This window comes from Monodelphis domestica, chromosome 3, assembly GCF_027887165.1.
Source record: "Monodelphis domestica isolate mMonDom1 chromosome 3, mMonDom1.pri, whole genome shotgun sequence".
In the NCBI taxonomy this organism is placed as follows: Eukaryota; Metazoa; Chordata; class Mammalia; order Didelphimorphia; family Didelphidae; genus Monodelphis; species Monodelphis domestica.
This window is the reverse complement of record NC_077229.1, coordinates 527,050,986-527,066,104: the sequence shown is the minus strand read 5'-3', so window position 1 is coordinate 527,066,104 and position 15,119 is coordinate 527,050,986. Positions and strand designations below refer to the sequence as shown.

Genomic DNA, 15,119 nt, shown 5'->3' with positions numbered 1-15,119 from the left:
TTATCACTCACCACAAAATTGTCTCCAAGCAAGCTCCAGTCCTCCACTGAATCTCCTGAACTGAATTCAGAATCTAACTCAATTCAACTCCAAACTCCCCTTTGAACTGTTCCTTAGCCTCCTTTTAAAGAGAATTTTTTCATATGTCACCTCCCCTAAATTTTCCCATTTGCCAATCACAGTAGATGCTTTTTTCCAGGATTGCCCATTCTTAGTTCTCATCTTCTTTGGTTTTCACCTTCTCTGGTTAGATTATTTCTTCTGAGTACTTCACACCTCTTTGTTAAGCTTGCCTTTTGTAAGTTACTTGACCTTTTTGTGATTAATTTAACCTTTACAGGTACTTAACACCTTTTTGTATTAGATCTAAAAATAAACCTATCTTAAGGTTCTAGCTTCACTATAAGGTATGAGTTAAGTACCTTCATTGTTCAAACTTTTATCTTCCCCTAAAGTATGTCTAATTAGGGTGGAGTAATTTTCAAAGTTCCCAATACATTCCTGATTCTTGTGAGACCAAGTATCTTCACTGTTACAATAAGGGAGTAGCTAAACCAAATTTTCTAAGGTAAAGTCTGAGTAGTTTTTAAGATTCACAGCACAAACTTAAAAGATATCCCCAAATCCCCAAAATATTTTTTTATTAAGACACTGGTTACTTCTATCTCCCTCAGAACAAAAGGGGATTAAGAAGAGCCTCTTTGGGTTAAGGGTGAGGGTGAGGCAATCCTATCCTGCAGTGGATAGGAGAGACTAACTTTGCTAACTTCTATTGGGGTCCTAGGGGCATTGAATTTTGGAGATATTAATATTGCTATTACCTTGATAATAACACTTTAATTATTCACTCCACACAATTCTCACAGAACATAAAAAGCGAATACAAAGGGCAATCAGGTGGCTTAGTGGAATAAGACTCAGTCCCAAATTCATAGGTATTGGGCTTTAATGTGACCTCAGACACTTCCTTATTGTATCACCGTGGGCAAGTCACTTTACTCCCATTGCCTAGCCTTTACCACTTTTCTGTCTTAGAACCAATCAATACACAGTACACAGTATTGATTCTTAGAAAGAAAGATAAAGGTTTAAAAACAGAAGAGTTCAAACAATGATTAGAGAAAAGCTTAAAATCACATTTAAAAGAGAATAGAACATTTAAAAAGAATACTTACAATGGTTAACATTAACATTTACATTTCTAAGGAAGGTAGATACAACTATCAAGGACTTATCTAACTTCATTTGCAATAAGTTAATCAATTAGGGTTTCAATGTCCTAGGGTAGTGTAACATAATGGGAACCTATCTTCTTTGTAATCTTCAGTTCTTAACAAAATTAAATCACCTTAATAGAAGATCTCAGCTTTTTGAACATTTAAAAAAAGATAAAAAATTATAGTGAAATTTTACATTTGTTTCCATTTGCCAATTGAGGAATGACTGGTATTCTTATAAATCTGGTTCAGATCTCCATATATTTGAGAAATGAAACCTTTATCAGAAAAATTTGTTATAAGAAAAGTTTTCCTATTTGCTATTTCCTTTCTAATCTTGGTAGCATTGGCTTTGTTTGTACAAAACCTTTCAAATATAATCACAATTATTAATTTTGTGACTCATATTGTGTATTCCAATAATTCTATTTCCCCCTTTTGTTCCTGTTCTTTCTCCTCTCACTCTGTCCCTCCTCACAAGTGTCTACTTCTAATCATTGCCTCTCCCATTTACCCTCCCTTCTATTAGTCCTCCCTGTTTCTTATTTCCCTCCTAATTCCCTATAAGATAAGCCAGATTTCTCAACTTAACTGAGTAAGAATGTTATTCCTTCTCTGAGCCAATTCTGATGAGAGTAAGGTTTAAGCATTGCCTGTCATCACTTTCATCCTCTCTTCTACTCTAATAACTTTTTTGAACCTCTTCAAGTGAGATAATTTATCCCACTCTATCTTTCCTTTCTCCCTTCTCTCAATGCAATCTTCATTTTTTGCATACATCTTAGTCAACTTTTTCCTGTATCCTCTGTCTATATATACTCCTTCTAACTGTCCTAATAATGATAAAATTCTCAAGAGTAATAAATATCATCTTCCCATATATCAATGTAAATAATTTTACCTCACTGACATATATATGCTTGGATATCCTCTATTTCATGAAATGTCTATTTTTTTTTCCTTGATAGGATATACTCAGTTTTGCTGAATTTCTGATTCTTGCTTCTAAATATAGCTCCATTCTGGAATATTATATTCCAAAACCCTCTGATCCTTTAATATAGAAACCTGACTGTGGCTCCATGATATTTGAATTGTTTCTGTATGGCTCTTTATAGTATTTTTTCCTTGGCCTGGTAGCTCTGGAACTTGGCTATAATATTCTTAGTTTTCCTTTTGGGGATCTCTTTCAGGAGATGATTGGTGAATTATTTCAATTTTTATTTTACCCTCTTGTTCAAGAACATCAAGAAAGTTTTCTTTGATAAATTTCTTATGATATCTAGGCTTTTTTTTTTTTAAATCATGGCTTTCAGGTAGTCCAGTAATTATTAAATTATCTCTTCTGGATCTATTTTCCTTTTCCATTGTTTTTCCAATGAGATAGTTCATATTTTCTCCTATTTTTTTCTATTTTTTGAATTTATCATTTTTTTGCCACTTACGTATTTCTAATTTTTAGGAAAGTATTTTCCTCAGGGAGCTTTTGAACCTCCTTTCCATTTGGCCAATTCTACTTTTTAAAGAAGTCCTTTTCTTCATTTGATTTTTGTATCTCTTTTTCCTTGTCCAGTTCCGCATTTTTGTTTTTTTAACCCATACCTTTGTGAAGATGGTATTAACTGTCCTCTGCCCATTTTTTAGATTTAATCACCAGAGGCTTATATATTCCACTTATTCTTAAGTGGGTGAAGTCTGCAACCCATGTGTGTGAAAGTGGTAACAAATCAGAATCTACTGACTTCCCCTTGGGCATTCCTAAGAAAATTTATAACTACAATAGTCCACATAAAATAGAGGAAGGCACATGAAGTGATACAAAGAAGTGTCTTTAAAAGGAGTTACAGCTTCCTGTGAGAGACAGTTCTTTGTTCTTTGGAGTTCTGAGTTTGAATTGGGTCTTAGCCTTCAACTGGACCTTGGAGGAACCCTGGCTGAGGACTCCTTTATATTGGCACTATCACATGAGTGAGTAAAAAAGGCTTACTCCCTTCCTTGGTTTGTTCTGAGAGGTACTAGCCTCCAGAGGGGCCCCTTGTCTTGGAGGAGGCCTTGAGGATAAAACCCTTGTTTAAATGACCCCTAAACCCTCTGGCTGGGATTTCTGGAGCCCTGCTGGAGTAAAGTCAGGACTTGAGCAAATAGTCTAGATCATTAAGCTAGATTTTTTACTCTGCCCTCTTTCTCATTTCTTTACTTTCACTTTTTCTACATTTTATAAATAAATTGCTAAAAAATCATTCATAATTGAATAATAATTCATGCCACCCATACTATTAAGTAATTTAGTCCAACCCTTTAATTTTAACCCCTTACATTCTGGCCCTTCCACCTTAGAATCAATACCATGTATTGGTTCTATAAGGATGACATTAGAAATTGGGTCTTGTTATATTAGTTTAGAGATAAGAGGTAGAGAAGCTGGCTTAAGAAAGAATTGGCATTTCAAACAGAGCTGAGACAGTGTCCATTTCAAGTCTAAGGGTTTTTCTCTGTGGCAGTTGGTCTCTGGCAGTTGGCAGTCACATTCTCTCTCTGAGGTAGTTGGGAGTTACTCTCTGGGAGGTAGTGAGGAGTTTCTCTCTCTCTCTCTCTCTCTCTCTCTCTCTCTCTCTCAAAGAGTCGTAACTTGGTTCTTTCTGATAGTCAGCTGGCCTTTGTTATTTTTATAAATTAGAGAGGAAGTTAAGAATTATAAGGATAATAGTGTTAGTTTATTTAGAATAGTAAAAATTTGTGTTAGTAAGATTAGGAAGGATCAGTGTTTTGTGAAGATTGGATTTAGCTATTTCCTAATTGTAACAATGAAGATAGTAAAAATGAAGAAGTTTAACAAAAACAGTCTTAGGAACTCTAAATTATTCCACCCTACTTAGACCATACTTTAGGGGAAGATAAAGTTGTAATCTCCTGATTGAACAATGAAGGTACTTAACTTTTACCTCATAGTGAAGCTAGAACTTTAAGTTGTCTATTTTAAGATCTTAATAAAAAAGGTATTAAGTAACTATAAAGGTTAAATTAATCACAAAAAGGTTAAGTAACTCACAAAAGGTGAACTCCATAAAGAAGTGTTAAGTAACTCTAAAGATATAATCTAATCAAAGAAGATGAGAGCTAAAAAGATTGGGCATTTAGAGAAGGAGACATGAGTGAAAGGTCTATATATTTGGCTCACTTCCTTTCTCCAGCACCTTTTGAGGTGGAGAGTTGGCTGATAGCAGCGTGCTGGGCCTTTCAGCATCTTAGCATGGCTACAAGCTATTGCCTAGTTTGGTGGCGAGTTTTTGGTTGAGTTTTCCTCCTTTACTTTCTAACTTTATCCTCTTAGAAGCCTCTAATCTTCTTCAGAGACCTAGAGGCAGGGATTTTAAACTCCCTCTGGCATAGGCCAGGCAGGAGAAATCCTATATTCTCTTTCCTCCTTCTCCTTAAATTCCTTCCCATTATATTAATAAAATTAGCATAAATTTCAAGACTGACAGGCATTTTATTTGAGATTTTCCTTGGTGACCAATTAACTCTATATTTTAAGTCACAACCCTAAAATTAACTTTACAGTATCCTGTGGACACAGGAGAAGCAGTTCCTTGTGGAACCAGGGAGTTTTATTTGGGTGGAGTTAGAATCTCTTAAAGTTAGAAATCTTTTATATCCTTATATTTTCAACAAATATTTTATTTTTTATAACAAGAGTCTCTTTAGTGTCCTTGTGCCTGACCCTCAAGAGAAGTTCACTTATAAGCTTTACTTCACTGATATAAACTGAAGATACTTTGTGAGTACAGCAAGCAGAGTATTAAAAATCAGTTATAATCAATAATCAATCCATTTCTCTATTATTTTTACAGTTTGCCTTTTATTTTTACAGTTCCAAGGCAGAAGAGTGGTAAGGGTTAGGTAATGGGGATTAAGTGACTTATCTGGGGTCACACAGCTGGGAAGTGTCTGAGGCCAAATTTGAACCTAGGACCTCCTGTCTCTAGGCCTGGATCTCAATCCACTGAGCTACCCAGCTGCTCCCAATTCCTGTCCTTTAAATTGTTTTCTTTTTAAACTCTTTCCCCCTTTTCTTGCCGAAATTCTTCCATCTTTTTCATAAGCTTCGATTTAAATTCTTCAAGAGCTTGTGGCAGATTTCCATTTTGGGGGGAAGGTTTGGATGCATTGTATAACCTCTTCTGCTATTTCCTCTGCAGTCTGGGTTTTTCCTCTATAAAAATTATCCATGGTCAATTCCTTCTTGTTTTTCTTGGTGTTGGGAAGTTGTTTTTCCTGGGCTTTGTTTGCCCTGGTAGTTTTTTCCTTCACTTTCCAGTCAGAAATCTGAGTGAGGAGGGCAGGATCTTTGTATGGAGCTAAGGAGCATGATTTTTACCTGAGACTACCTCTGAGTCTCTGAAGCTTCTACTGTTTACTGCCCTTCTCTGTTATTTCTGAGGGGGTGCCAAAGGTCTGTGCTCTTCAGCCTGCTGGGGTCTCAGGTCTAGCTGCTCTCAAGGGCAGGTCTTTGGTGGTCTTAGATAGCTGCCAAGGACTTGGAGGTGCCCCTCACTTGCTCTAGAGGAGCCCCTTGCTCACTTACTGATTCTAACACACAGGCTCTGACTCTGGCTCCATAGGTGGTGTGGGGGAGGGTTGATCAGCTTGAATTTTGGTGGAAGCTATTTCACCTGCTTAGTGTGGAAATGCCCAAATCCTATGTACCTTCAATGCTGTGCCCTCCTGTAGAGTCCCTTCATTCATATGAATTTGGGTTTTTTGACCTTTTGAGGTAGTCTGTATTGGTAGGTGATGAGAAAAGGAAGAGTCCTGGGTCTATAGTGCTGCCATTTTTACCTGGAAGAAGGATTTTGATACTTCTTGAATGTGCATTACCTGTTGTACTATTGTTCTTTATAAAAAAACTGTTACTTTGTGAAAATTATTTGCACTCACACAGTATATTATGGCCAAGTTTGAAAAGGAAATAGATCTCATTTTGTGGTGAGAAACCTCTGTATTCTACCTCTCCTTGGCTGACACTGTGTGTCACTGATTTTAATCTATATGTTTTTTTTATTTTTTAAACTTTTTTATTATTGTTTTTGCTTACATGTGCAATATAGTATTTGTTTTATTTTTTCTCTCCTTTTTATATTTGAAGGATGTTACTAGAATGAGATTTTCTTTAAATTTTTTGATTTTGTAGTAATATAAGTTTAAAATACATTTACCCTAATGTTAATGCATACCCAAAAAGCTTTAGACTCTAAAATTGATGCCATTGATTGTTTAAAAATTATGGACTTTGCTTAATGATTCTGTCTGATTCCAGTAGAAAGAAGCACAAAGCTAAACTGCATTGTGCCTATAGAGCACAAAATCAAAGAGACCAATGCTAGTGGGATTGATGTAATTTTGAGCTAAGACAAGATGACTCAAACTTGTTTAGAGTTTGAGATTGTGGCTGTTTGACATATGTCAAAGACAGATCTTTCTTGTCACAATTCTATCAAAAATCTCAAATTTGGCTTCTACCCGAATCCCATAAGTCTAGTCCCTTTTTCTGTCTTTCATAGTGTGGCAAACTTTCTATAGTCCTGTTTACTGATTGGGTAATTGCATAATTACATAAATCACTTTAATTGGGCCATGATTCATCCTGCGGGATGAACTACACATCGCCAGACTTAGAGTAAGAAAGAGACTTTAAATCTATGCTTATCTACCTTTTCGATTTCATGTGGTTATTAATAAACTTTATGGAAAATAAGAACCTGGAAATACTAATTTTAATCTGACACCCTAGTCTAAAGCTTTTGGGTATGCATAGATATTAGGGCTAATGGATACTTTAAAATAATTTTGTTGCAAAATCAAAAAAATATTGAAACTGGCTAAATGTACTTCAAGTACAAAAATAAGAGAAGAAACTTCAAATACCCTATTGCACATCATAAAAGGAAAAACAATAATAATTTAAAAAAATTCCATAGTACACGTTTCATGACAATATATCAGTCAAAACTATGTCCAACTTCTCTGTAGACTTTTATCTTCAGTCCAGTCACAGGAGGAGTAAAAATAAAAACAAAAAACAAACAAATCCAATGTAACAGAACATATAGATAATAGCCAAAACACAATAACTGAAAGTCACAAAGTGTAATGGAATATTTTAGATTAGAGTAATATTTGAACTTAAAAACAAAATTAAATCTTAACACAAATATTCAGCAAATACAATAAGCTTGACAGGATGCAATCACTCAGTGTCTATAGAAGGTACCCTTTTTGCATATGAGCAATGAATCCAAGAGTCCTTTTCTCCAATTTTGATAGTTGTTGGAATGGTTAACAAGACTTGGAATGGACCTTCCCAGGCAGGCTGAGTTCTTCCAGTGCACTCGAAGTTCTTTATATATACCTTGTCTCCTGGGTAGAGGTCATGGAGTGAGACGTCTATAGGTCCTGCTTGTACAGCAGCCCCAGATTCATGGAGTTCTCGGAATTTGAACTTTAAGTCCTGCTGGAGAAAAAGGCTTAGCCTGTATAGAGTGGTGTCCAAAAAGCATCTCAAATGGTGAGATGTGTAGATCTCCCCTGGACCTGCTTTAAGAGGGCTAAAGGGAGAATTTCAGACCATTTTAAATGAGTCTCAGTGAACAATTTTCCAATCATAGTTTTAAGATCTTTATTCATTCTCTCAAGTTGGCCTGAGCTCTGGGGATGATATGATACATGGAATTTGGGAGTGATCCCTAAATAAGAATAAATCTGAGACAAAACTGAATTGGTAAAATGAGTTCCCTTATCTGAATCAATTCATGTTGGCAGGCCAAAGTGAGGAAAAAACCTTTTTTAAGAGGAGTACCTCAGTAGAGACCTCTATGGGTCAGCAATCTGATATCATCTTTCCCCTCTCTCTCCCCTTGGGTCTCCTAGGGAGAGGGATGCTCTAGTTGGTGGGCCAGGAATAGTAAGGGTTAGTATAGGGCAAATAGTAGCATTAACTCTGGTACTGGAATAAGCAAAAGAGTAGTGACCTTTTAGCTACCTTAAAACACGTATTCTGTGCATAGTAAGGAGTAACTTACTGGGAACCTAAAATATTTTAAGGGACTTGACAAATTAAAATTTTAATAATATCTAGACAAAAAAAGGAACAATCCCTCTAAAGACTAAGGTGAAGAGAAGATTTAATAAATGTTTTCTCTAAGGAAAATCTCTTTTTTGTTAGGTACATATTTTGCTTATGCACTTACTGGCCTGAATTTTCAGCTTATTCTTATTATTTTCCCCTAAAATTCTTGAGTTAGTGTTGTATAGTTCAGTCTGATAGACCATGATACAAAAATATGGCAAGGTACAATAGGGAAATTCTCTGGTAACAGAAGATATGGATTCAAAACTCAGTTTTTCAATTTTCTACCCATGTAAACTTGGGCAAATTCCATACTTCGTTGAGGTTCTGATTTCTCATTTGCAAAATAACTGAGTTAGGCTTGATGATTTTAAAGAAATTTACCACCTCTGTATCTATAATTTTGTGTTCTGTGTACCCAGTGAGACAGTATGCCTACTTGAGGAGTGTTTATAAGAAGGGAGGGAAAAGGAAACAACTAAGTAATATCACAATATGAGATAACCCTAAAATTAAACTAATTCTCAAATATAGGATTGTATTAGGATACATTTTTCAAATGTATTCTTATTTCCAAAATTATATTCAAGCGACTACTAGACATGTGACCCTGGACAAGTCAAACTCTCTTCAAGACTCTCAGTTGATGAACACTTGCTGATATACATTGGCAATTGAGAGTTTCCTCACTAGTTCCTTAAAAAAATCAAGTCAGATATCAGAGTAAAAAAAAATCAGTATCAATTTTAAAAATTTATTTCAAATTAATCAAGGCCAAACTTTTACAGTCTTTGGAACAGTTAAAAATTCCAAATCTTGCCCCCCAAAATTCCGAATCAACATATTTTTATCATATAACCTTGGTAACTCAAATTATCTGATAAACAAATTCACATGTGTTCTTTATAAAGAACATTTTCTAAACATCCAGAATTTTATTATTTTCTCATATTTCACAGTCATAAAAATTTCCATACATTTGTTAACCATCTGAATTTTTAAAGAGTCACTTATATTTTCTAAAAGAATCGATGTCTAGTCAATACTTCTATGAATACTTAAAGATTAATAGTATACAAATTACATACAAAATTATTACATTCAAATTTCTAAAAGTCATCATAACAAGCTGAATTTATTTATTTATGAAGATTGACTAACCAGTATAAAATTAGACAAATTTGTTCACAAGAACAAATTATATAGAACTCTGGAAGAAGCAGAATTCTCTGCTCTTCAGTTTGTTCTGAGCTTAGCCTGGTTGAAGTTGAGAAGATCTAAGCAAAAGGAAGTTTTTTTTAGTTCTCTATCACCAACTCTGTACTCAAGGCACCTTAGCCATGACCTTTAACAGGATATTCATAAGGATTCTGTAGCAATTCACTAGCAGAAAGACTTCATGTTTCCCTCCCTGAGTCATGGGGTATTTTTTAGATTACAGAAGAGTGATGTTATTTTCAAAGACTGAAAAACTGGGGCAATTCAAATATGATTTTAATTTATGTACCAGATTCAAAAACGAGCTTATTGTTTCTTACATGAAATGTGTTAAAAGATCTTTTTGTGTAACAAATTTTAGATTAAGAAACCTTTTCACATTTGGAAAATGTATAGACATTTTTTATCCACTGGAAATGGTGCATTTCACTCATGAAGCTCTAAGTTTGATATGCTGATTCATTTTTAAAAAGACAACACTAAAATAAGAATTACAAGTCTGGGATATCAGCAAGTTGTTTAAAGAAAAATACCTTTATGTCAAGGTAAAAGTAACTAGCTTTTTTCATGTTAAATGAAAAATGACTAAAAGGATAAAAGAAAATGGAAATGAGCATTGTAGACTGACCAATGACTCACAGAAAGCCCCAGAAAGAAGGCCAGTATAGAGCAAAAGGAGAAAAAATATGAAATCATACATTGAAGTTATTTTAATTAGAAATTGCATAATATATTACATTCTTGTGTTATTTTAAAGATAATCTTTTTGAGGGAAAATTTGATCTAAATTCCAAAGATGTATAATTATATTACACATAGAACAGTTATTAAAATAAACAAAATCTTACACAATGAAATGGACTTTTTGATGGTACTTTTAACAGTTTTTTTGTACTCAAAACTGTTAATTACTGATGGGTTGTCTTTGTCTCCTTTATTTAGCTCAAATAGTGCTTTTTCCCTTACCCCAAAAAGATTATGCTTCTCTCTTACTCACCATAATGCACATATGTTTATCTTTTGGAACTGCTCATAGTTTTTGGGGGTAATTAATGGGTACACAATCTACTTTATTACATTTTAGCCCAAAATAAAATCTGCATGTACCTAAAAATATAATTGTTAAATATATGAAATAAATTATATAAAAATAATATACATTTTGTATAATATTCCAAAATTACAGCTGTACCATGCAGCTATAACACAACAGTCTTTCAGTTATGAAATGTTCTCTTCAGTTTTTGTATTATTTTTTAAGTCTTGGTTTCAAGATTCATTCCTTGATCATCCTCTTGATTGGCTGAATGCAATGATTGACTTGTGTCTGATGGAGGCTTGTATGACTTTAGTGCAAAAACATTGAAGAGGATAGTGATTACTTTACACATTATACCTGAATAATAATAATAAAAAAGAAATGCATCGATCAGTTCAAGTTTCTAATTATAGTAAAAAATGTTTCTGTGAATATCATATTTGTTGACTTGACCCCATTTATTATAAAAATGAAATGTATACATTTTATTCACAAATATCTATGTTCCCATGTAGCTACCCTAATTCGTTTCAGGAAAATAGGTGCACACTTATATGAAGTTACATAGCTCTGAGATTTCTTATAGAGTTCAATAGGAAAACAAGGGATGGTGGTGTTACTTCCCATAATATGTTCATTATAAATTGAAGAAAGGCTATTTCCAAGTTTAAAACATTAAATATACTCTATTTGATTCGATATACAAAGCTTTGCTGTTTCAGAATGGGACTTATTTGGAATAACAGTGCTTCACATAAACCACAGAAGCTAGAAATAAGAAATAATGACTGACATCTTTATCTTCCATGTCTCGTTGGTCATTACTATGTACGTCATAATGTAAATATTAATTCCTCCACAAATCTCTTTGACTCTCTCATGGGGATTTGGGGAGTGCTCCAGCTTTTTAAGGGTGATAACTACAAAGACTATATGTTGAATTGAAAATGACTAAGTATAGGCTCGATTGATGGAATTTGTATCTATCCTTTGAAGTCCATCCTAGAGCAGTTTGGAAAAGCCCATCACAGGATAACACATTTGTTAGCCATACAAAATCTCTATGGTGATCTAATTTATAAAGGGGCTGTAATATATATCAGTGGAGGAAGTGTTCATATTGAGGAAAGCATAGCTCTTTGGAGTATGGAAGCATCTGAATTCATAAATACCAGTTAATGAGCACATGTTGTTTTAGGACAAAGACATTAACTACATTAAATGGTGGTGTTTTGAAGGACACGTGGGGAAACAATGGAACTAAGAATAAAGGGGAAAATCTTTGCATGAAATTTCTCTGATAAAATATGATACCAAGATATATAGACACGATACTTATATATCAGACTATTGGTAAAATGATGTAAATGATAAACAAAAAGAAATGTAAATAAATTTTAAGTAATGAAAATGGAACTAAATGTAAATGAAGAAATGCAAATGGTCAACAATCATATGAAAAATATTTCCAATCACTAATAATGAAAAAATAGAAATTAAAATAATTCTGAAATCTCTAATACCCTAACTTTGATTAATCACTGCTGGATGACATCTATATTAAGTAGAGTTGGACTTGGCGTCAAAATGATCTGAGTTCAAATTCTGACTCAGATTCTTAATAGTTGTGTGAATCTGGCTAAGATACATAATTTCTGTTAGCTTTAGTTTCTTCTTTTTAAAAATTAATACAGTAAAAGCAGATGGTGAATAAAGTATATCCTGGCAGACATGATCTTGGTGTTGATTTTATATTTTACTTTGCTATAAAAAAAATCTGTTTTTCTATAGAAGGGTCAATCAATGGAGTAGACTTGGGGTAAATGACCTCAGCCAGCTAGTGTCTGATAAACCCAAAGATCCCAGCTTTTGGGACAAGGACTCAATATTTGATAAAAACTGCTGGGAAAACTGAAAAGCGCATGGGAAAAATTAGGTTCAGATCAACATCTCGCACCCTATACCAAGACAAATTCAGAGTGGATAAATGACTTAAATATAAAGAAGAAAATTATAAGTAAATTAGTTGAACATAGAATAGTATACCTGTCAGATCTATGGGAAAGAAAATAAATTAAGACCAAGCAAGAGAATATTATAAAATATAAAATGAATAATTTGATTACATTAAATTAAAAAGGTTTTGTACAAATAAAACCAATGGAATCAAAATGAGAAGGGAAGCAACAAAAGGTCAAAAGGAAGATAACATCTACAAGTGAGATTCAAATAAAGGAATCTAAGAATGAGTACAGGTTAAGTCATTCTGATTACATTAAAAGGAGAAAAAAAGACAGCACATTGTAAAATAAGATGCTTAAGCTATTCACATTGTATAGGACAGCTTAAGAAAGGTTCATGCTGTTCAGATGATAGAGTGAGAGAAAAGACTTTGATTTAAAAACAAAAAAGCTTTACAGCTGATGTTCCCAAATGCATTTTGTACAAATTACTTCTATCTTAATAATAATAATAATAATAAATTATATCCTAATGAAAATTCAGATTGTGAAGAAGATAAATATTTCTGTAGAATCTAAAGGGATTTCTATAGAAAGCAGGGGAAAGATAGAAGTAATTTCTTCTTCTCTTAATCTAGGTAATTTATATTTTTGTAAATATTCATCCATATCACCTAGATTTCTATATTTATTGCCATATAATTGGGCAAAATAGTTTTTAATGATTGCCTTAATTTCCTCTTCACTAGAGGAAATTCTTTGTTCCTTTTTTTTCATTAGATTAACCAGTACTTTATCTATTTTATTTATTTTTTCAAGGTACCAGCTTCTAGTCTTATTTATTAGTTCAGTAGTTCTTTCACTTTCAATTTTATTGATTTCTCCTTTAATTTTTAGGATTTCTAATTTAGTTTTCAACTGGGGATTTTTAATTTGTTCACTTTCTAATTTTTTAATTTGCATGCCCAATTCATTAACCTCTCCCCTTCCTAATTTGTTAATATATGTACTGAAGGATATAAATTTCCCCCTGAGAACTGCTTTGGCTGCATCCCATAGATTTTGAAAGGATATTTCATCATTGTAATTTTCTTTAATGAAATTATTAATTGTTTCTATGATTTGTTCTTTAACCAATTTTGGAGAATAATATTAATTTCCAATTTATTTTTGATTTGCCTTTCCATGTATCCTTACTACCCTTACCCTTACTATTTTCATTGCATTGTGATCTGAGAAGGTTGCATTTATTATTTCTGCTCTTTTGAACTTGTTTGCAATGATTTCATGCCCTAGTACATGGTCAATCTTTGTGAATATACCATGCACTGCTGAAAAGAACGTGTGTTCTTTTTTTGTCCCTATTTATTTTTCTCCACATATCTATTAACTCTAATTTTTCTAAGATTTCATTCACATCTCTTACCTCTTTCTTATTTATTTTTTGGTTTAATTTATCTAGATCTGATAGAGGAAGGTTCAGGTCTCCCACAAATAAATAGTTTTACTATTTATTTCATTCTTGAGCTCCACTAGTTTCCCCTTTATAAATTTGGATGCTATACCATTTGGTGCATAAATGTTGAGTACTGATATTTACTAATTGTCTATACTGCCTTTTAATTAGATCTATTTCCTTTAAAGGTTTTTAGAGTTAATTACATGAGCATCCAAATCTTCCTTCTGTAGCCCCTGGCTACATTTCACTATTGTCCAGTACCTATGAAACTGACATGGAGAAGGAGGCATATAATTGATTATTTAGTGAATTGGCCAGTTTCATGCAATCTTTAATTGCACTGCCAGAGGTTCCACTCTGCAATTTAAAAAAAAAAAAACTCTCTCTTTCCATCTTGGAGTCAATACTGTGTATTGGTTCCAAGGCAGAATGGTAAAGGCTAGGCAATGGGGGTTAAGTGAGTTGCCCAGGGTCACAGAGCTGGGAAGAATCTGAGGCCAAATTTGAACCTAGGACCTCCCATCTCTAGGCCTGGCTCTCAATTCACTGGGCTACCCAGCTGCCCCCTCGTCTGTAATTTTTGAGTCTTAACTGAGTGTTGCTTTTAAGGGATGTGAAAAATGAAAAATTAAAGTTAATAGAAGTTCATTTTGTGATGGTAATATGCAAGTAAACTTTTGGATGTGAGTTTCACTCCTTTAGGACAGATTTTTAAGAATCCCATCATAACTTCATGCAGTTTCCTCAAATTTTTGTTTCACAATCTTTTCCCAACCTATTGACCAAATTTATAGTATTCTGATAGGAACAATATCATAATGAGTTTTGTAGCTTATGAGTTATCACTTTTGTTCAAATTAGTATTCATTATCTTCATTTATCCTTCTACTTAGCTGATTTTCAATTTCTTTACTCTCTTTGATTTATGATTTTTCCCACACCTCTTCCCTCCCCTGTTCTGGGGCTGACAAGCAATTCCACTGGGTTATACATGTATTATTGTTCAAAACTTATTTATATATTATTCATATTTGCAATAGTGTGATCTTTTAACACCAATACCATGATCATATCCACATCAAGCCATGTGATCAATCAT

At 33.5% G+C, this 15,119-nt stretch overlaps 1 protein-coding gene across 2 annotated transcripts in view; it reads right to left on the bottom strand.

The window, feature by feature from the left end:
* Window positions 1–9,083: 9,083 nt before the first annotated feature.
* LOC100030497 (solute carrier organic anion transporter family member 4C1-like) overlaps window positions 9,084–15,119 on the bottom strand; it is a 105,966-nt gene continuing 99,930 nt past the window's right edge. For both annotated transcript variants that reach the window (XM_007486226.3, XM_007486224.3), the window contains one exon: window positions 9,084–10,957. In XM_007486226.3, coding sequence (XP_007486288.1) covers window positions 10,818–10,957 — 140 coding nt within the window. In that variant the 3' untranslated portion in view covers window positions 9,084–10,817. The remainder of the gene's footprint in view (window positions 10,958–15,119) is intronic.